The following is a 21589-nucleotide window of genomic DNA, read 5'->3' on the forward strand; positions in this document are numbered from 1 at the left end:
ATACAAAAGTCTTTTAATTAAAAAGAAATCATTGGATCTATTTCCACTTTTCTGTTGGGTGGAGTGGGGATGTGGATATTTTTCAGACATGATTTAGATTTAGAGACAGGTAATGGAGAGACAGGTAATGGAGAGACAGGACAGGTAATGGAGAGACAGGTAATGGAGAGACAGGCAATGAAGAGACAGGTAATGGAGAGACAGGCAGGTAATGGAGAGACAGGTAATGAAGAGACAGGTAATGGAGAGACAGGTAATGGAGAGACAGGTAATGGAGAGACAGGTAATGAAGAGACAGGTAATGAAGAGACAGGTAATGGAGAGACAGACGACTTATTAACATGTGATTTTACTGGAATCATATTTACATATAACAGGAAGTAGAAAGTCTGTCAACTACACAAGGTAAATAGTTAATATAGCAGTTACATGTTAGAAGTCTCTGACAACTACATAAATACATATGAACTAGAAAGTCTCTGACAACTACAGAAAAATAACAACAACTAGGAAGTCTCTTGACAACTACAGAAATATAACAAGAACCAGGAAGACTGACAACTACAGAAATACAACAAGAACAATGAAGTATCTGACAACTACAAAAATACAACAAGAACCAGGAAGTCTCTGACAACTACAGAAAAATAACAACAACTAGGAAGTCTCTTGACAACTACAGAAATATAACAAGAACCAGGAAGACTGACAACTACAGAAATACAACATTAACTAGAAAGTCTCTGACAACTACAGAAATACAACAAGAACCAGGAAGACTGACAACTACAAAAATACTAAAAGAACCAGAAACTCTGACAAATACAGAAATACAACATTAACTAGAAAGTCTATGACAACTACAGAAATGCAACAAGAACAAAGAAGTCTCTGACAACTACAGAAATATAACAAAAACCAGCAAGTCTCTGACAACAACAGAAAACAACATTAACTAGAAAGTCTCTGACAACTACAGAAATATAACATGAACCAGGAAGTCTCTGACAACTACAGAAATATAATAAGGACCAAGAGGTCTCTGACAACTACAGAAATACAAAGTTAACTAGAAAGTCTCTGACAACTACAGAAATACAACAAGAACAATGAAGTCTCTGACAACTACAGAAATATAACATGAACCAGGAAGTCTGACAACTACAGAAATATAACATTAAGTAGAAAGTCTATGACAACTACAGAAATACAACATTAAGTAGAAAGTCTATGACGACTACATAATAACAACAAGAACAAGAAAAGTCTCTTGACAACTACAGAAATACATTATTCACTAGAAAGTCTCTGACAACTACAGAAATACAACAAGAACTATGAAGTCTCGGACAACTACAGAAATACAACATTAACTAGAAAGTCTCTGACAACTACAGAAATACAACAAGAACAATGAAGTCTCTGACAACTACAGAAATATAACATGAACCAGGAAGTCTGACAACTACAGAAATACAACATTAAGTAGAAAGTCTATGACAACTACAGAAATACAACATTAAGTAGAAAGTCTATGACGACTACATAATAACAACAAGAACAAGAAAAGTCTCTTGACAACTACAGAAATACATTATTCACTAGAAAGTCTCTGACAACTACAGAAATACAACAAGAACTATGAAGTCTCGGACAACTACAGAAATACAACATTAACTAGAAAGTCTCTGACAACTACAGAAATACAACAAGAACAATGAAGTCTCTGACAACTACAGAAATATAACATGAACCAGGAAGTCTGACAACTACAGAAATACAACAAGAACAATGAAGTCTCTGACAACTACAGAAATATAACATGAACCAGGAAGTCTGACAACTACAGAAATACAACAAGAACAATGAAGTCTCTGACAACTACAGAAATACAACATTAACTAGAAAGTCTCTGACAACTACAGAAATACAACAAGAACCAGGAAGTCTGACAGCTACAGAAATATAACATGAAGTAGAAAGTCTCTGACAACTACAGAAATACAACAAGAACCAGGAAGTCTGACAACTACAGAAATACAACATTAAGTAGAAAGTCTGTGACGACTACATAATAACAACAAGAACAAGAAAAGTCTCTTGACAACTACAGAAATACATTATTAACTAGAAAGTCTCTGACAACTACAGAAATACAACAAGAACCAGGAAGTCTCTGACAACTACAGAAATACAAAATTAACTAGAAAGCCTCTGACAACTACAGAAATACATTATTTACTAGAAAGTCTCTGACAACTACAGAAAAATAACAACAACTAGGAAGTCTCTTGACAATTACAGAAATATAACAAGAACCAGGAAAACTGACAACTACAGAAATACAACAAGAACAATGAAGTATCTGACAACTACAAAAATACAACAAGAACCAGGAAGACTGACAACTACAAAAATACAACAAGAACCAGGAAGTCTCTGACAACTACAGAAATACAACAAAAACAAAGAAGTATCTGACAACTACAAAAATACAACAAGAACCAGGAAGACTGACAACTACAAAAATACAACAAGAACCAGGAAGTCTCTGACAACTACAGAAATACAACAAAAACAAAGAAGTATCTGACAACTACAAAAATACAACAAGAACCAGGAAGACTGACAACTACAAAAATACAACAAGAACCAGGAAGTCTCTGACAACTACAGAAATACAACAAAAACAAAGAAGTATCTGACAACTACAAAAATACAACAAGAACCAGGAAGACTGACAACTACAAAAATACAACAAGAACCAGGAAGTCTCTGACAACTACAGAAATACAACAAAAAATAGAAAATCTCTGACAACTACAAAAATACAACAAGAACCAGGAAGTCTCTGACAACTACAGAAATATAACATTAACTAGAAAGTCTCTGACAACTACAGAAATACAACAAAAACCAGGAAGACTGACAACTACAAAAATACAACAAGAACCAGAAACTCTGACTACTACAGAAATACAACATTAACTAGAAAGTCTATGACAACTACAGAAATACAACATGAACCAGGAAGTCTCTAACAACTACAGAAATATAACATTAACTAGAAAGTCTCTGACAACTACAGAAATACAACAAGAACCAGGAAGACTGACAACTACAAAAATACAACAAGAACCAGAAACTCTGACTACTACAGAAATACAACATTAACTAGAAAGTCTATGACAACTACAGAAATACAACATGAACCAGGAAGTCTCTAACAACTACAGAAATATAACATTAACTAGAAAGTCTCTGACAACTACAGAAATGCAACAAGAACAAAGAAGTCTCTGACAACTACAGAAATATAACAAAAACCAGCAAGTCTCTGACAACTACAGAAAAACAACATTAACTAGAAAGTCTCTGACAACTACAGAAATATAACATGAACCAGGAAGTCTCTGACAACTACAGAAATACAACGTTAACTAGAAAGTCTCTGACAACTACAGAAATACAACAAGAACAATGAAGGCTCTGACAACTACAGAAATATAACATGAACCAGGAAGTCTCTGACAACTACAGAAATACAACATTAACTAGAAAGTCTCTGACAACTACAGAAATATAATAACATGAACAAGGAAGTCTCTGACAACTACAGAAATACAACAAGAAGTAGGAATTATATGACTACAACTTAAATACAACAAGAGTTAGGAAGTCTCTGACTAGTACTCCGTTGTGGTTAGTTATTCTGCTAAACTTTCGTTTGCTTTCCAAAGAAATAACAAGTGTACAAGGTTTTGTTTCAGTTTCCAGAATAGTAAACTTATTTTATCCGCAAGGTATATTACAGGGGCGTAAAGAACATATAATACAGATCGATACGACTGTTATGAATGAGGAAAGGCTCCGTAAAATCATTGTTCAATAGTTACAGGCCCAGGAATGTATCATAGTATTGTTAGACACGAAATCTACATGAAAGTGAGCCAGGGGGAAAGTGCACACAAGGCTTAACGATTTGAACAAAACAACAGAACTTACATGGAACGGAGCCTATAATTGAAAAATACAAACACTACATTTTCATAATTATTAGGGAAGAACGATGAGATGTAGAAACGTAACTCTGGTATCGGAGTCCATACCCACTACGTACTACTAGGTACTGGAACCGACACATTCTGCAGGAATAGAGCAGACGGATTAGATATGACACCCTGTGATGTTGTCCTCAAACCATCTCCCCCAAAAAAGAAGATATTAAACTCAAACTGGACAATTAACAGGTGTGATTAATGTATATAAATCCCCGACGAGATGATGTATTATGACATGTGCATCAAAGCTTTGAGTTAAACTGTTGGACATTACAAAAGTTACTTTGGTGCTCAGCAAAATAACAAGACAGTATTGTCAGTACGGTATTTATCTCTAGAATATGTATACCTTTATAATGAAGGGATTTACAAATGAATGGAAAACTGAATGTAGTATTGTTTGGTCTGAAGACATTATTAGCATTGATGAATTGATAGAAAAATGAATAAAAAATGAATAATGATAGATGATGGAAAAATAATAAATAAAAGATGGAAAGCACTGTTTTCTTTTCTGTTTTTCTCTTGAACGAGCATTCTGCTAGTAATACACATGAAACGAAAGGAGCAATTATAATGAATTTATAGTGGATTAGTTCTTGATAAATCATATATCTAAAAAAAATAAATCAATTTGTCGTAAATGTCAGCAAATCTAATAGAGATGTCCTTTTTTGGAGTCTTCTCAAATACTTAATATATTTGAATTAATTTAATTCGATTGTACCAATATATTCTTGTTTTTTTAATAACAAAATAACGTATATCTAGATCTAGACCACGAACTGACGAAATTTGTAGGTTGAAGTTCAATCTCAAGAGTTCATTTTTCGCGCGAAATATACTTCTCATGTTTGGCGGCATTTTATTTTTTCAGACACATCACGTGGTCTTTTTAAACCAATGGAGAGGGCCACTAGAGTTCATCGGGGTCATAAGCTAAAGCAGACGATGTCGATTTCCATTGTTGATCTCTGAAGTGTGTCAATTTCCAGCACGTGGACAAGTCCTCCCACAGAACAGCTGATATACCAAGCATGGTAAACAAAAATTCCGTAACAAAGTCATTTTCCATTACCTAAGAAGTGGAAAAGTGAAATGCTATCAAAACTTGATTAAAACACCCAACGTATCTTAACTCAGTTTAGGCTTGACTTCGTTCCCTTTTCAATGTTGTGGCTGCTAATCCTGAGTTTATTTATGCATACTGTCGTTGTGTATTCATATATTTACAGATGAATTCAACAATTTTAAACCTTTTGATTTTGTTTCCTTCATCTAGCGGTTTCAAGGTGTAGGCCTTCAACCATTATTTTTGAAAACCCCGCGGTTTTTACTTGTCGGTTACGGATAAGGGGCGTGGTTAATCGCGCATTCTGCGTAACATTTTTGTAAACCGTTCGGTCTACTGCAGTATAAGTGTAAACTACGTTGAATGGTACAGAGAAGTAAAAGAATGAAAAGCGCAACTGAAGATAGAGAACCTGCCCTTATCCTTGCCTGCAACCCGAACATGTGTTTCCGGCAATTGCCGGTTCAGTGCACTACTCGGTAAATCGTAAAACTAAAAATAACTAAATTGCCAATGTGCAACATTTCAGATGTACATGTTTTATTGCTCATCAAAGTTCCACCGCCGGGACACAATAGCGTTATTGAAGATTTTAATTGTACATGGGGTTACTTAAGGTGCTCTGCGCTTATTCTATGCCACTTTGACTATGCAAGTGCTAGTTGGTATGAAGGACTGTCATTTTTTTTAAACAATCTACAAGTGGCACAAAACAAGCCGATAAGATTTATATTAAATGTACATAATAGACACAGTTTGTCATACCAAGATTTTAGTTGTGTAAAAATGCTGGATATCAATACCAGGGCAAGGCAACTTAGGCTGAACCATATGTTCAATATTTTCCATGAAACAAAGCTCCTCAATATATGTATCAATTTTTTAACAGGAATCCATGTCTGTATAATACTTGCTCAAATCTATGTAATTTTATTGTTCCTAATATAAAAGGTTCTGAATCTACAACTTTTTATTCTTCTGGTACCAAAGATTGGAATTCACTTCCTGAAAACATCAAAAGTGAAAATAATAAATTCACTTTTAAATACAAGGTGAAGAGTCATTTACAGAAGCTTATGAAAGGAAAACAAGAAAGTGAATATGTGTACTTTTAATATGATTCTATTTTTAGTATTATTGAATATTTTACTGAATGTTTCACATTCAAATAGAAGAAAAGTATTATGTGTACTTTTAAACTAACCATCATATTTTAATGAAATAGCAGTTTATTTTATGAATGATGTCCATAAATGTATCAAATAATGTATAACACAAATACTCAATTTTAAAATTGTACTTTAGTTTCTTTTAATGGACCCCAATGGAAATAAGCTTTTAGCTTTTTGGGTTATTCTAGGTAAAAGGCTGCAATTTCGGTAAAATTTGTAATCCATTGATCTCATATATTAACTAGTGCTCAATGTTGTTATTTTAAGGTAAAAGTACTGTCGCAAAATTCAATGTTGTACTGTACTCTACTCTGTGATATTTATGTATTGTAATATGCCTATATTTTACCTGAATAAATATTATTATTATTATTCCAGCTTCGAGCTAGAGGGAATTTCTCTTTGAGCTTTGTAGCCGGTCGCCGGTGGAAGCACACTATTCTCTTTCCTATTACAAATGGTGTCTGTGGCCCTCCCTGAAGTGACAGGGAGTTAGAACCTGGGTTGTGGTGTTCGAGGGCAAACTCATTTAAAAAGGGTGAAGTAGTGTGGCAGGTTTTAATTGTACATAGGATAACAGTTGCCTACTAGCTTCGAGCTGAGGGAATTTCCCTTCAGCTCAGTAGTAGAGCGTCCAACTAGGAACCTGGAGATTGAGGGTTATTTCCCAGGTGGAAGCACACTATTCTCTTTCCTGTTACATGTATAAACAATACCTGTTTAACAATGCTGTGTTTTAGTCTCAATCTTATAATAGCATTCATTGATATCATGACATTTTCAACTTATCAAAATATGCACTTCACTGATCCTTTTAACATTTTCAGCCTTAAATAGGAACTATTTATGTCTATTAAGACTATTAAGTCAGAACCAAAAATACCTTAACTGCTGTCCTATTTTACTGACATTGCTGTCACTGTTTTCAGATTGAAATGAGAGCTGATCATGACATAAGCAGTTGTAAATACGGGTACAATATCCCCATCATCAACATGAAGTCCAACACCAAAATGGCAGGGAGAAGGAAGCAAGCAATGCCACAAGCGACACGACCAGGAGTACAGTTATCAGACTGCTATGACGAGGTACAGATATATCAGATCAGGCTACCCTTTACGACAGCTAACTGCAGTCACACACCTCATCCTGCTGTTCCACATACCAATAGCATTGAAGGACAGACAAAGAAGCGGAAAAGAGAACGAAGTCATCTTAAAAGATCAAAGCGCCACAAGTTTTCATTGGACACTCCCCGCATTGATACAGATCTAAGTGATATGAGAGGTACACAATCCATACAGATCTAAGTGATATGAGAGGTACACAATCCATACAGATCTAAGTGATATGAGAGGTACACAATCCATACAGATCTAAGTGATATGAGAGGTACACAATCCATACAGATCTAAGTGATATGAGAGGTACACAATCCATACAGATCTAAGTGATATGAGAGGTACACAATCCATACAGATCTAAGTGATATGAGAGGTACACAATCCATACAGATCTAAGTGATATGAGAGGTACACAATCCATACAGATCTAAGTGATATGAGAGGTACACAATCCATACAGATCTAAGTGATATGAGAGGTACACAATCCATACAGGTCTATGTTATATGAGAGGTACACAATCCATACAGATTTTAGTGATATGAGAGGTTCACAATCCATACAGATCTATGTCATATGAGAGGTACACAATCAATACAGATTTTAGTGATATGAGAGGAACACAATCCATACAGATCTAAGTGATATGAGAGGTACACAATCCATAAAGATCTAAGTGATATGAGAGGTACACAATCCATACATATCTAAGTGATATGAGAGGTACACAATCCATACAGGTCTAAGTTATATGAGAGGTACACAATCCATACAGATCTTAGTGATATGAGAGGTACACAATCCATACAGATCTTAGTGATATGAGAGGTACACAATCCATACAGATCTTAGTGATATGAGAGGTACACAATCCATACAGATCTAAGTGATATGAGAGGTACACAATCCAACACCTTCAATCTGTTATTGTACCACAATTAAATGTTGTGAAATATGTACCGGGAAATACTTATTGTTGATTCACCCTCACCTGTTTTACCCTCCTTAATTAGGGCCAGTTTATCTCAACAGTGAATAATAGAACACAGCGTATCCTTTATGACATTATATGAATTTATTTAAAGGGCTTTATGTAACACTTAGTAAAAAAAGCCTGGTACACAGTAGCACCTTTCTTAATAATTCAGAACTTAATGTTTGGGGTGACTTTATTTCTCTCCTTGTTTAGAAGCAAACAGCTGACAGTTAAATGCCCCATAAGGAAAGAAAGTTTTGCATGGAAACAGCCAAATCATTCTCCTACTCTTTTCAAGAAGAATCTGTACCTTGTGACATGGAAAATACATTTAATATACAACACACAAAAAGCCTGATTTGGGGCCTTTTGTGATGACTGTTGAGTTTAAACAGCTGATGTTGTACAAGTATTGAGTATTGAATTGTTGCTAGGTGACTACTTTATGTTTTTTAGTAAAGAAATTGAATCAACTGTTCCACTAGAATAAATTAGCCTTCTACTTATCTTTGGTATGTGTTAAATTTACGAAAGTTAAGTTTATAGTTGAAGATTTTCTGTGGTATTAAATTGCTCTATTCTGATTATGGAAGCAAGTCAAGAGATACACCACTCCATGTCAGACACCTGCCTAATATAAAAGTTATGTTTTGATGTTTGTTTGTCAGGTGTGGAAGAGGAATATATGAAGAAAGAGGAGCGCAGAAAAAGTATCAGGGATAAGCTGGAAAGAGGACAAGAATATCTGTTTACTAAGGTTTGCTTGATAGTTAGTAATAGTTTTTCTTAGAAACTAACATTTTTCATCAATTTTCTCTTGACTAGATTTTTAACTCACCTGAAGTGAAGGGCCTTGTGAGCTAACATTATGGTGCAGCTTCCGTTGGCTGTCATACATGTCATGTATGCTTCAACTTTTTCTTTTACTGACGAAATTTGGGTCGGAGCATTTTTGAGCCAATAGAAGTCTAAATTGCATAAATGGAGGGTTTCAGCCTCCCTGTGGATAAAAGGGTAGGACCAATAATGAAAAATCTATAACAAATCCTTCAGCACAGATAAACATATAAAATCAAATATGATCTGGCCATGAAATATCCTTGGACAAAGGGAACATAAAGTTGTATAAACAAAAGTTGTGGCTCCACTTGGGCCATATGAATGGAGTCTAAAATCTTGACTCGGGGCATTCTTTATTTGAAATCCTACTCCTCCTAAGCAGTTGCACATATTATCACCATATTTGGTTTAAAATATCACTAGCTGCATATCTTTTTCGCTGGGCATTAAGAGATGCAACTAGGATCAGATTACGGTAGGAGTCTGTCTCCACCACTGGGAACTTATTCCCTGGGTCATGAGTAATTGAAAAGACAAACAGAATCTTACTACTATAATCTTACCTCTGGGTTCAGCCCTGCCTCTAGGGTCTAAACCCCAAGTCATAATATGGAAACAGTTGAGATTCCTTTTCCTATAACCATCAGTACAATAGCTAGGCATGGACAGACAAATCGTCCATGCTACCAGGGTTTGCCTTAGGTCCACCCCAGCACCTGGAGACTTTTCCTGTTGTCATTGCATAGATACAGCTGAGTTCCCCACCATACAAACATATACAATTGCTAGGCATAAAGAGAAGAATACACTTGTGCATGCAAAATTTCCTCAGGGGTCTGGCCCCACCAACAGGGACTTAGTCGCAGGGTCATAACTCAGGCAATATAATCATATCTATATACACCTCGAGCAAGGATGATTTTGAAGCATACATCGTTGTATAAAGAAACGCTGTAACTCTCCTTGGGGCATAGAGGCAAGTTAACTATTGACCAATGCGTTTTATGTCTACAGTTTACTATGGAGCATCCTTGGAATCAGGCTGTCAAATATTATGTAAAGTAAAGGTGTTGTTCCTTGGAACTTAAAAGTGGAGCCCAAAATAGGGAAATAACTGTAACATTATTATCAATATGAATACTTTGTCATTTGAATAAATATCAAGATGAATGACACAGACTTCATGGCCCTCTTGTTATAGGTTTTTGATATGCTATATGTTTATTTCAGTTTTAAAGATTGATGCCCTTTGATTTCATGGCTTTTCAAGCACAGGCTTTCATCTATAGCACCATGATGAAATGAATGCTGAAATTTTATTAAGTAGTTATTTATTTGTTAGAGTTGATTGTCAAATTTTGTTAATAAAAACTCACCACAGCTTATCAGTTGTTATGGAACCTGTATATTGTAGTTGGAGGAGCGAGACATCCATGAAAGGGCAGAGATTTACTCCATGTGTGTATCCCCTGATGAAGACTACTACATCCCCCCTGAGGAACTGAAGCATGACTCCATGATATTGACCACCAATGGGTATGGTCACCACAGAACATACCAGGTATTTAATCACAATGGGAGACATTTAACAGGCCTTTCTACTCCCTGTTATGATATCTTGGCTTTTTCATATTTCTATTTAACTGGTGAAAATTAAATCGGACTGATAAATGGATGTCAGATATTTCTCTGTTAATGGCTGTTTTGTATGTTTCTTTTAAGTTCTTATCATGTGTAATTGTTATATCATATGATATGGATATAGAGGCAAGTAATTGTCTGCGTCCATCATCTATCCTTTTATTTCCTATTATCATGTGTAATAGGTAATATTAGTTGATTTTCCTTCTATCTTGGACAAATTTCTCTCCAATATTGATAATAATCATCTACCTGTTGACAATAAACACGTATACTTTGGGTATAATATTCCTCTACAGTAATATAATAATATTTCCAGCCTTCCCTTCAGAAACTATTCCCCCTAGCTGTGTTCATCCCAACTAGCATTGACAAAATATTTCCTTCAGTGCAGTTGATATTTCCTTCTACTGTGGATTATATTTACGGCACTTATATAGTATAATAATGGTAATATACTTCTGTTCCATGGATAATATACATTAATTGCTCTTGTAGGGAAACATAGCTATTTGTTTCCTTGACATTAATCAGTTGTTTCAAGAGGATGAAACATGATAAATCATGGGGGAAACAAAGACTTGTGTTCCCCTACAAGGGCAATAAATACTTGATGACCATTATACTGAAATAGAACAATAACACCACAGTGAAGATGATCAGGCTAACATGCCATTGTTGTTGTCTGCTTCAGTCACTCAGAACTTGGGTGGTTACTTAAGTAAATCTGTAGAGAGGCTCAGAATTGGGGAATGTTCAATGTTTTATTTCCTTGTCATGTGATCAATATAATCTAATCTGACACCCTATTATATTGATATTAAAGGTCTAATTCCCTCCCATTATCGGTAATATTTCCCTCTTCCATGGACAGTTTTTTTCGACTTCTCTGATCTCTGAGTCCATTATATGTTGATTTTGTTTTCTGATGTGAAACGTTAATACAACTGTATCCTACACCTCACTTATACTGGTAGGTACCGAAAAAACGCAAGCGCAGGAACTATATGTCTGATAGTGTGTACCTTACCTACCACAACGAGAGTGACCCGTACGACAACAGCCATAAACTACCTATAGGTAACATCTTCTCATCTGTTCATTTTAATTATATATCCATGTTGTAATCAGAGCTCTACTATTAAAGGAAATTATAAATCGCATCACTATTCCACCTCACCTCACAAAAAAAGGCCATGTACTCTCCCTGTCTCTATTGGTATGTTATTAATCTTTTCTTTATAATTAAATGTGCCAATAGTCATGATATTTGGCTTGAAGCATTCTAAGGTGGAGGGCCATCAACTTGTTCAAATGAATGGCTTTAACCTACTTTCAATGTCATCCGAGTCATATGTAAAAAATCTTAAAAGAACATCTTCTGATTTCTTTTTTAAGATCTTTTAAGTCTAAATTAAGCAATGTTATTGACTTGCATGCAGCTTTCTTGAAATAATGTCATTTAAGCTTTTTGAATAAATAACTTTGACCTACTTTGAGGTCACATGAGTAAAAGAAGTCAAACTCTTCCAAAAAAGATCCATAAAATTTGGAGAAATGATGTTTAGCCTGTAGTGTTAGCTATAATTGCTTGATATCAGGTTTATTTCAATTGATCTGTTTGACAAGTCTGAAAGTAATATGTGAAATGAGTTTGCCAACAGTATTAGGTAGTTTAGTTTAAACAGTATTTTTCTTCAATAACCAAACTGTTTATTGCATTTAAAATATGATATGATAGAAAAACAATCTTTTATTAATTCCTCTCATGATGCTGTTGAATAACAGGTGTCAGTGATAAAGGCCAATTGGGCCTCTTGTTATGGTTTAGACAGGGAGGATATTCACATTAGTTATTGTTTTAAGACAGTAAAATGATCCATATTGCTTCTTGTTTTTCAAGTCAGTAAGTAGAGTCACAGATTGTTGTATTGTAAGGCAGTAAGTAGAGTCACAGGTTGTTGTATTGTAAGGCAGTAAGTAGAGTCACAGGTTGTTGTATTGTAAGGCAGTAAGTAGAGTCACAGGTTGTTGTATTGTAAGGCAGTAAATAGAGTTACAGGTTGTTGTATTGTAAGGCAGTAAGTAGAGTCACAGGTTGTTGTATTTAAAGGCAGTAAGCTGATTCGTCCACCTGACAAGCTGGTAGAACTAGTCGGCCAGGCCATTGATGGAAGCCCTGACGGTCTGCTGCAGGTCCCACAGATCTACACTGTTGTACAGTACGTAACTCCATATTAATGTGCAGTTAAGGCAGATAGTCACAGAACTCAGTTGTGACTCCAACAAAGAAGAGTTCAAATTCGTTTGTCCATTTTTCTACCTTTGAGTTTATTGCCAATTTTTTATTACCAATAAAAATATGGTTTTGCTTATCGATTCTATCTTTTAAAGTAATGTTGTGTTATGGGCCAATGACATCAATATCGTTTGAAATTTTGTTGCATTTTTGTTTAATCTGTAAACAAAAATCAACATGGATGCCATCACTCGTCATAATTAAGAATTATAGTTTTTTATTAAAATGTATAGATCTCAGTTAGCAACACATAGTATCCTACCGTAATACAGCGCTTCTTGTTTTGTGTGGCAGTACATAATTTACTATATGGCAGTCTTTAAGATATTATATGATGGTGAAAGCAATGAAAAAGGCTTTTTCAAATATTTATTTCAGAAATAGATATCCATATTTTCGGTACATGGATCGAGCAGCTCTTGGAAGCTGGAGGGTATGTACAGTCAGTTAAATGTTTCTTATGTGATAAGTTAAATATTGTTTCTCATGTGGGCATTGATTAAATATCTGTTATCAGAATTCAATATTAAAGTGCTTCTTAACATGGTCAAATTTATTGTTTCATTTGTGATCAAATTTGATATTTCTTTAGTGTCAAAGGTCAATTAAAAAAATCAATTATGACATCAATGTCATCAAATGTTTTATATTTGGTCATCAATTAAATAATGTTTCTTATGCAGTCAAAATCAATTAAAAGTTTGTTATGTCATCAAAAGACAATTATACACCAAAGAATTTCAGAAGTGTAAAAATAGATAAAGCAATAATTTGACACGTTGAGTGCTTAATTATGTCTCCCCTTCTAATGAAGGGAGACATATTGTATTACCAGTACTGGTTCTTCTTCTGGTTCTTCTTATCGCAACTTGTCCGGGCCATAACTTTTAAACCATTAAAGATATCATGATGAAACTTAGGTATGCATGCATCACCCACAGAAGGTGTGCAGTGCCCTAAAATTAGGTCACTGTGACCTTCACCTCAAGGTCAAAGGTCAAATAAGTGCAACATATTCAGTAAATTCTTGTCCGGCCTGTAATTTTTAAACCGTTAAAGATATCTTGATCAAACTTGAAGTATACCTGCATCACCCACAGAAGGTGTGCAGTGCACTGGATTTAGGTCTCGTGCTTCACTATATGCAGAGTTATGGCCCTTTGTTTATTTTAAATACAGAAGTTTGTCCACAGCATAACTTCTAAACCATTAAAGATATCTTAAACAAACTTGAAGTATACCTGCATCACCCACAGAAGGTGTGCAGTGCACTGGATCTAGGTCTCGTGCCCCACTATATACAGAGTTATGGCCCTTTGGGTTTTTTTAATACCAAAGTTTGTCCGGAGCATAAAATCCATGTTATTTCACCTACGTTGACCAAACTAACCATATTTATGTATCTTGGGAAGGTGGAATCTCTCGCACTTAAATCAGGTTTTGTGCCCCACTATATACAGAGTTATGGCCCTTTGTTTATTTCTAATACCGAAGTTTGTCCACGGCATAGCTTCCATGTTATTTCACCTACGTTGACCAAACTTGCTATACTTTTAATGTATCTTGGGAAGTAGGAGTGTCACATTCTAAATTCGGGTCTCATGCCCCACTATATAAAGAGATATGGCCCTTTGTTTTGTTTTTTTATATCGAAGTTTGTCTATTGGCTAATAAGGGTAGACATATGTTGTTGTTGTTTTTTACTGAATTTAGACAACAATAGACCAATAAATAAACAGCATTCTAGTTGGAGGTGCCACAATGATCAAAAGTTCACCTGAATTTAGGTAAGCAAATAGCAATTTTCCCTTTTTTCATAACAGAGTAATGAGAATCTCTATTAGCAGGGGTTGTCTATATATATATTCTATACCTGTTCAGGAGCTTCCCCAGTGTACAATGGCCCTCCTCTCACCCTCTGGGACTCTTAGGTGTGTGCCACTGTGCCACATGTCCTAAAACTACTTTATCAAATGATGTGCTTGGAAAAAAAATCAAGCACATACAGGAAGTTTCAATAAATTTGGGCCAAAGAAGCTTTGCCAAGTAGCGGACACCAAACTCTGCATTTTCCATACTACATGTACCTATACATACTGATCGACTGTTTCTCTCACCTATTACCCAAAATGTGAAGATGGTGTTTACATAAACTAATCAAGGCTGTTAATGAAAAAATCAGAAAAAATAAGGCATACCTTAAGACCTTCAGGGCAAGCTTGTGAAATAGTTCTCATGTTCATAAAATGGTATCAAATACCGCTTGCAAGATCATTATGGTCGGTTTAATGATGTTTTAATGGAATTTTAATTGTGACATCATAACATAACATCATATGATTGTGACATCATAATAGTTTAGGGCACTGGGGCAACTTTATTTGGGATACACATACAAACATGAGTGTCCCCTATGGGACACTTGTTACTTACATACATAGAGGAAGGAGAAAATCACCTCTCATTGCCCCCTACCAATTACACTAACAATTTTCTTTATATTTAAGAGCTCCATAAGACACGCACTATACCAGAAATGGTTTAGGAAGATTCGGTTTGGGACTCATGCCATCAACACCAAGGGCTGTTACTGGGCGAACAACCACACCTATGTACCAGTCAACAAGAAGGAGGAGACGGTCCCCCGACGACACAAACCTTCCACTGACAGTGAATACTCCAGCAAGAAGGAAACTCGAGGTAGCAAAACGTTTACTTATAGATAAAATCACTACTGTTGATATAGGGGAGCACTAGCTGTTAGTAACTTGTCTCTGATATGTAATTTGGTTACAGTTAGTTTATATAGGGGAGCACTAGCTGTTAGTAACTTGTCGCTGTTATGTAATTGGGTTACAGTTAGTTTATATAGGGTAGCACTAGCTGTTAGTAACTTGTCTCTGTTATGTAATTGGGTTACACTTAGTTTATATAGGGGGGCACCAGCTGTTAGTAACTTGTCTCTGATAAGTAATTGGGTTACAGTTAGGTATAGGGGAGCACTAGCTGTTAGTAACTTGTCGCTGATATGTTATTTGGTTACACTTAGTAATAGGGGAGCACTAGCTGTTAGTAACTTGTCGCTGTTATGTAATTGGGTTACAGTTAGTTTATATAGGGGAGCACTAGCTGTTAGTAACTTGTCGCTGTTATGTAATTGGGTTACAGTTAGTTTATATAGGGGAGCACTGGCTGTTAGTAACTTGTCTCTGTTATGTAATTGGGTTACACTTAGTTTATATAGGGGGGCACCCGCTGTTAGTAACTTGTCTCTGTTATGTAATTGGGTTACAGTTAGTTTATATAGGGGAGCACCAGCTGTTAGTAACTTGTCTCTGTTATGTAATTGGGTTACAGTTAGTCATAGGGGAGCACTGGCTGTTAGTAACTTGTCTCTGATATGTAATTGGGTTCCAGTTAGGTATAGGGGAGCACTAGCTGTTAGTAACTTGTCTCTGTTATGTAATTGGGTTACACTTAGTTTATATAGGGGAGCACCAGCTGTAAGTAACTTGTCTCTGATATGTAATTGGGTTACAGTTAGTCATAGGGGAGCACTGGCTGTTAGTAACTTGTCTCTGATATGTAATTGGGTTACAGTTAGGTATAGGGGAGCACTAGCTGTTAGTAACTTGTCTCTGATACGTAATTGGGTTACAGTTAGTCATAGGGGAGCACAAGCTGTTATTAACTTGTCTCTGATATGTAATTGGGTTACAGTTAGTTATAGGGGAGCACTAGCTGTTAGGAACTTGTCTCTGATACGTAATTGGGTTGCAGTTAGTCATAGGGGAGCACAAGCTGTTAGTAACTTGTCTCTGATATGTAAATGGGTTACACTTAGTTTATATAAGGGGGCACCAGCTGTTAATAACTTGTCTCTGATATGTAATTTGGTTACACTTAGTTTATATAAGGGGGCACCAGCTGTTAATAACTTGTCTCTGATATGTAATTGGGTTACAGTTAGTTTATATAGGGTAGCACTAGCTGTTAGTAACTTGTCTCTGATACCTAACTGTAACCCAATTACATATCAGAGACAAGTTAATAACAGTTAGGTATAGGGGAGCACTAGCTGTTAGTAACTTGCTCTGATATGTTAATTGGGTTACAGTTAGTTATAGGGGAGCACTATCTGTTAGTAACTTGTCTCTGATATTTAATTGGGTTACACTTAGTTTATATAGGGGGGCACCAGCTGTTAGTAACTTGTCTCTTATATGTAATTGGGTTACAGTTAGGTATATGGGAGCACTAGCTGTTAGTAACTTGCTCTTATTATTTAATTGGGTTACAGTTAGTTATAGGGGAGCTCTATCTGTTAGTAACTTGTCTCTGATATTTAATTGGGTTACACTTAGTTTATATAGGGTAGCACTAGCTGTTAGTAACTTGTCTCTGATATGCAATTGGGTTACAGTTAGGTATAGGGGTGCACCAGCTGTTAGTAACTTGTCTCTGTTATGTAATTGGGTTACCCTTAGTTTATATAGGGGAGCACTAGCTGTTATTAACTTGTCTCAGATATATGTTATTGGGTTACGGTTAACTGTTAATAACTTGTCTCTTATATGTTAATTGGGTTACAGTTAGTTATAGGAGAGCACTAGCTGTTAGTAACTTGTCTCTGATATGGAATTGGGTTACAGTTAGGTATAGGGGGGCACCAGCTGTTAGTAACTTGTCTCTTATATGTAATTGGGTTACAGTTAGGTATATGGGAGCACTAGCTGTTAGTAACTTGCTCTTATTATTTAATTGGGTTACAGTTAGTTATAGGGCAGCACTAGCTGTTAGTAACTTGTCTCTGATATATGTTATTGGGTTACGGTTAACTGTTAATAACTTGTCTCTGATATGTTAATTGGGTTACAGTTAGTTATAGGGTAGCACTATCTGTTAGTAACTTGTCTCTGATATTTAATTGGGTTTCACTTAGTTTATATTGGGGGGCACCAGCTGTTAGTAACTTGTCTCTTATATGTAATTGGGTTACAGTTAGGTATAGGGGAGCACTAGCTGTTAGTAACTTGTCTCTGATATGTTATATGGTTACACTTAGTTTATATAGGGTAGCACTGGCTGTTAGTAACTTGTCTCTGATATGTTAATTGGGTTACAGTTAGTTATGGGGGAGCACTAGCTGTTAGTAACTTGTCTCAGATATATGTTATTGGGTTACGGTTAACTGTTAATAACTTGTCTCTGATATGTTAATTGGGTTACACTTAGTTTATATAGGGTAGCACTGGCTGTTAGTAACTTGTCTCTGATATGTAATTGGGTTACAGTTCGTTATAGGGGAGCACAAGCTGTTTGTAACTTGTCTCTGATAACTTATTGGGTTACGGTTAGGTATAGGGGGAGCACTAGCTGTTAGTAACTTGTCTCTGATATGTTAATTGGGTTACAGTTAGTTATGGGGAAGCACTAGCTGTTAGTAACTTGTCTCTGATATATGTTATTGGGTTACGGTTAACTGTTAGTAACTCGTCTCTGATATATGTTATTGGGTTACGGTTAACTGTTAGTAACTTGTCTCTGATATATGTTATTGGGTTATGGTTAGGTATAGGGGAGCACTAGCTGTTAGTAACTTGTCGCTGATATGTTATTTGGTTACACTTAGTAATAGGGGAGCACTAGCTGTTAGTAACTTGTCTCTGATATATGTTATTGGGGTATGGTTAGGTATAGGGGAGCACTAGCTGTTAGTAACTTGTCGCTGATATGTTATTTGGTTACACTTAGTAATAGGGGAGCACTAGCTGTTAGTAACTTGTCTCGACAGATGCTGGGAAATTTAGTATGACAAAAATTATGGCAGGAATTTGTAACTTGGTAAATTGTTATACATGTATTTTGTTTCATTGATGGGTGATTGCCATGGTAGGGTATTTTTGAAAGGATCAAGATATGTTCCCCTTGCAATCTATTTTGGAATGATCAATGTTACAAAAGCTGCCTTGAAGACTTTCACATTTTGAAAGGATTACACACATCGGTTTGTTGACCTCGTGCCTGTACTTTTTTGAAGGGTCAGAAAAACCTGATTATGATGATTTTGACCTTGACCCTGACACTCATGACAAAGTAATAGCTCTCTTGACAGAGGAGGAGGAAAAGGAATTGGATCTACAAGGGGAATATGGGAATCTTGAGGTGAGTAAATATACAGTTTAACTATTCTACTCCACTTTTGTGGAATAGCTTTGCCTATAGAGAGCTATTCCATTATTATACATATACCTAGAGCACTAGTCAAATTACTTGTCTTATGCATATACAGGTACTATTACCTAAGATATTGATATCTAGAGAGGTAGTCTATTTATCTAGATATGATCAAAATAGTCTATTACTCTGGACAATGAAAAAAATCATCAACATTCACCACTTCATGTCATCATGTAGATTGTCATCAATCTTCAAACCAGTCCATTGTATCAATCTATAATGGCTGGGAAGGTCCTTAGGTCTCTTAGCATCAATGGTAACTGAAACGGATTTCCGACTACATGCTTATAATGCTAGTATTTGTTTTAGATATATTTATTATTTGTTAAAGATTTGTTAAAAGAATCTTTTAATCCAGGATGTGGTGTGTATTGCCAATGAGTACGGGATATCTCTGGCAGAGTATGGCCCTCTATTAGGTATGGACAAAGTGCCGACAACAACTTTCACAAGACCAAGCGATGTGGTGCCCTCACCGGTACGTGACCCTGATCCCATCCTGTCTACCTGTGGCCCAGACTGGCAGACGGGCACTAAAGATCACATGCTTGCCTCATCTGGTAAGTAGTCTTTACCTATAGAAAAATAATCATATCAAATTGAACATTTAAATCTGTTGAAATTATCTGAATATTAGAACAGGTGAATGCAATCTCATACCTTTCAATGACATGGTTTTAATTCACATTTCAGGTAAAACAAAAGTTGTAGACTCACCTGCAATTTTACCTGCATCTGCCCTGGCATGGAATGAACAGCAGCAGACATTGTACAACATGAGCTGTGTCCCGCCCATCTCTACAGGCTCCCAGGACCAGGCCTGTCCAGCACTGACCAGCCCACTCCTCCCCAACATCAATCCCGAGATCCTACGACTGGACTACAGGTTTGACAATCCTGGAGGTCTGTTGTCAGATCCACAGATGGGGATTGGCCCTGCGTCTCAGTCATCAGAGGGCTATCAGTTATCTCGGGAACCCTACGACACAGAACCATCAATGTCATTTGATATAGAACAGCTTCCTGAAATGTACAATTCTGATATGTTTATGCCAGAAAATTGTTTCAGTGATATTGGTTAATATACATAGAATTTTAAAACAATATTTTAAAGTGACTAAGAGATTTCATAAAATGACAATGTGCAAGAAATGTACAACTTCAGTATGTTTATTGCTTCAGTGAAATCAGTTGGTATATACACATACAAGATATAAAGACATTTCAAAGGGACAATTAATAAAATTAGGGTGTGTAAAATAATTATTTTAATGGTTGATTTATGTAGATTTAATATTTTACTTCTTGCATGGATATGAAGAACTATTTTGATAGAGTAATTTGTGATCTCCTTTGTTGTAAATGATTTTTTAAGTGCATGTGTCCGTGTATGAATCTGTTTACCCTATGTGAATATCTTATTATCACGAGTCTAATTGACACCTTGTTTTAGAAATTTGACTGATCCTGTCAGGAATCAGTTCAGGGTAATCTATGACAGTAACATTATTTTGTACCATAATTTGGCAATATTTTTATTCCACAATTAGTGCATTTTGACCGGTGAGATATTTTAATTGTAATTATTGTAAAAGTATACATATATATGTCTTTGTGATGTACATAAGATTTTCAATAAATGATATTGATGATTATGTGTCTTTTATTATAAACTTTGTTTTTTATTTTACAGCAATTACGATACTAGTTATATCAGCTGATATCAATCAGTCTTGCTGGCCTGGATGTTTGTAGTCCGAGGGCCTTAATGATGTGTCTTTAGACGGTTGATCTTCTCTAACTAGGTCCAGCAAGGAACAAGTCTTTCATAGCATTGAATCATAAACCGAAACTAATATAAAGGAGGAGTTATTTAGTTTGACCATTAAAAAGGAATTAAGCTAATAGGAAGGTGTTATTAAGTTTGATCCTTTTATATGTATCAGCATACCTTAAGAGTTCTACACTCCCAATCCTTTAAAGTATCGGCTGTAAATGATTATTATTAATGCCATTTGAAAGGAAAACAAACTTAAAAAAATAGCCATTGCTATAAAACATTGGAACCCTGGAGGATTACATGAAGTAAATAATTTAAATAAATATACTGCTGTATTGAAAAAAATATAGCCATTACGACCATTTAGTTTTGAAACAATTACTG

General features: G+C 35.7%; 1 protein-coding gene across 2 annotated transcripts; it reads left to right on the plus strand.

Moving 5' to 3' along the window:
• The first annotated feature begins 4993 nt into the window (after positions 1-4993).
• Positions 4994-21057, plus strand: LOC110450282. 2 transcript variants are annotated; one of them, XM_021497738.1, is made up of 11 exons: positions 4994-5101; positions 7235-7592; positions 9074-9162; positions 10660-10806; positions 11864-11966; positions 13000-13108; positions 13564-13618; positions 15693-15885; positions 19226-19350; positions 19784-19985; positions 20119-21057. In XM_021497738.1, the coding sequence occupies exons 1-11, from the start codon at positions 5099-5101 to the stop codon at positions 20505-20507; spliced, it is 1773 nt and encodes a 590-aa protein (XP_021353413.1). In that variant the 5' UTR covers positions 4994-5098; the 3' UTR covers positions 20508-21057. The 2 variants fall into 2 exon arrangements, with proteins under 2 accessions (XP_021353413.1, XP_021353414.1); XM_021497739.1 differs by lacking the exons at positions 4994-5101; positions 7235-7592 and adding an exon at positions 8242-8327.
• Positions 21058-21589: the final 532 nt, after the last annotated feature.

Source organism: Mizuhopecten yessoensis, unplaced genomic scaffold (assembly GCF_002113885.1).
Source record: "Mizuhopecten yessoensis strain PY_sf001 unplaced genomic scaffold, ASM211388v2 scaffold5141, whole genome shotgun sequence".
NCBI lineage: Eukaryota > Metazoa > Mollusca > Bivalvia > Pectinida > Pectinidae > Mizuhopecten > Mizuhopecten yessoensis.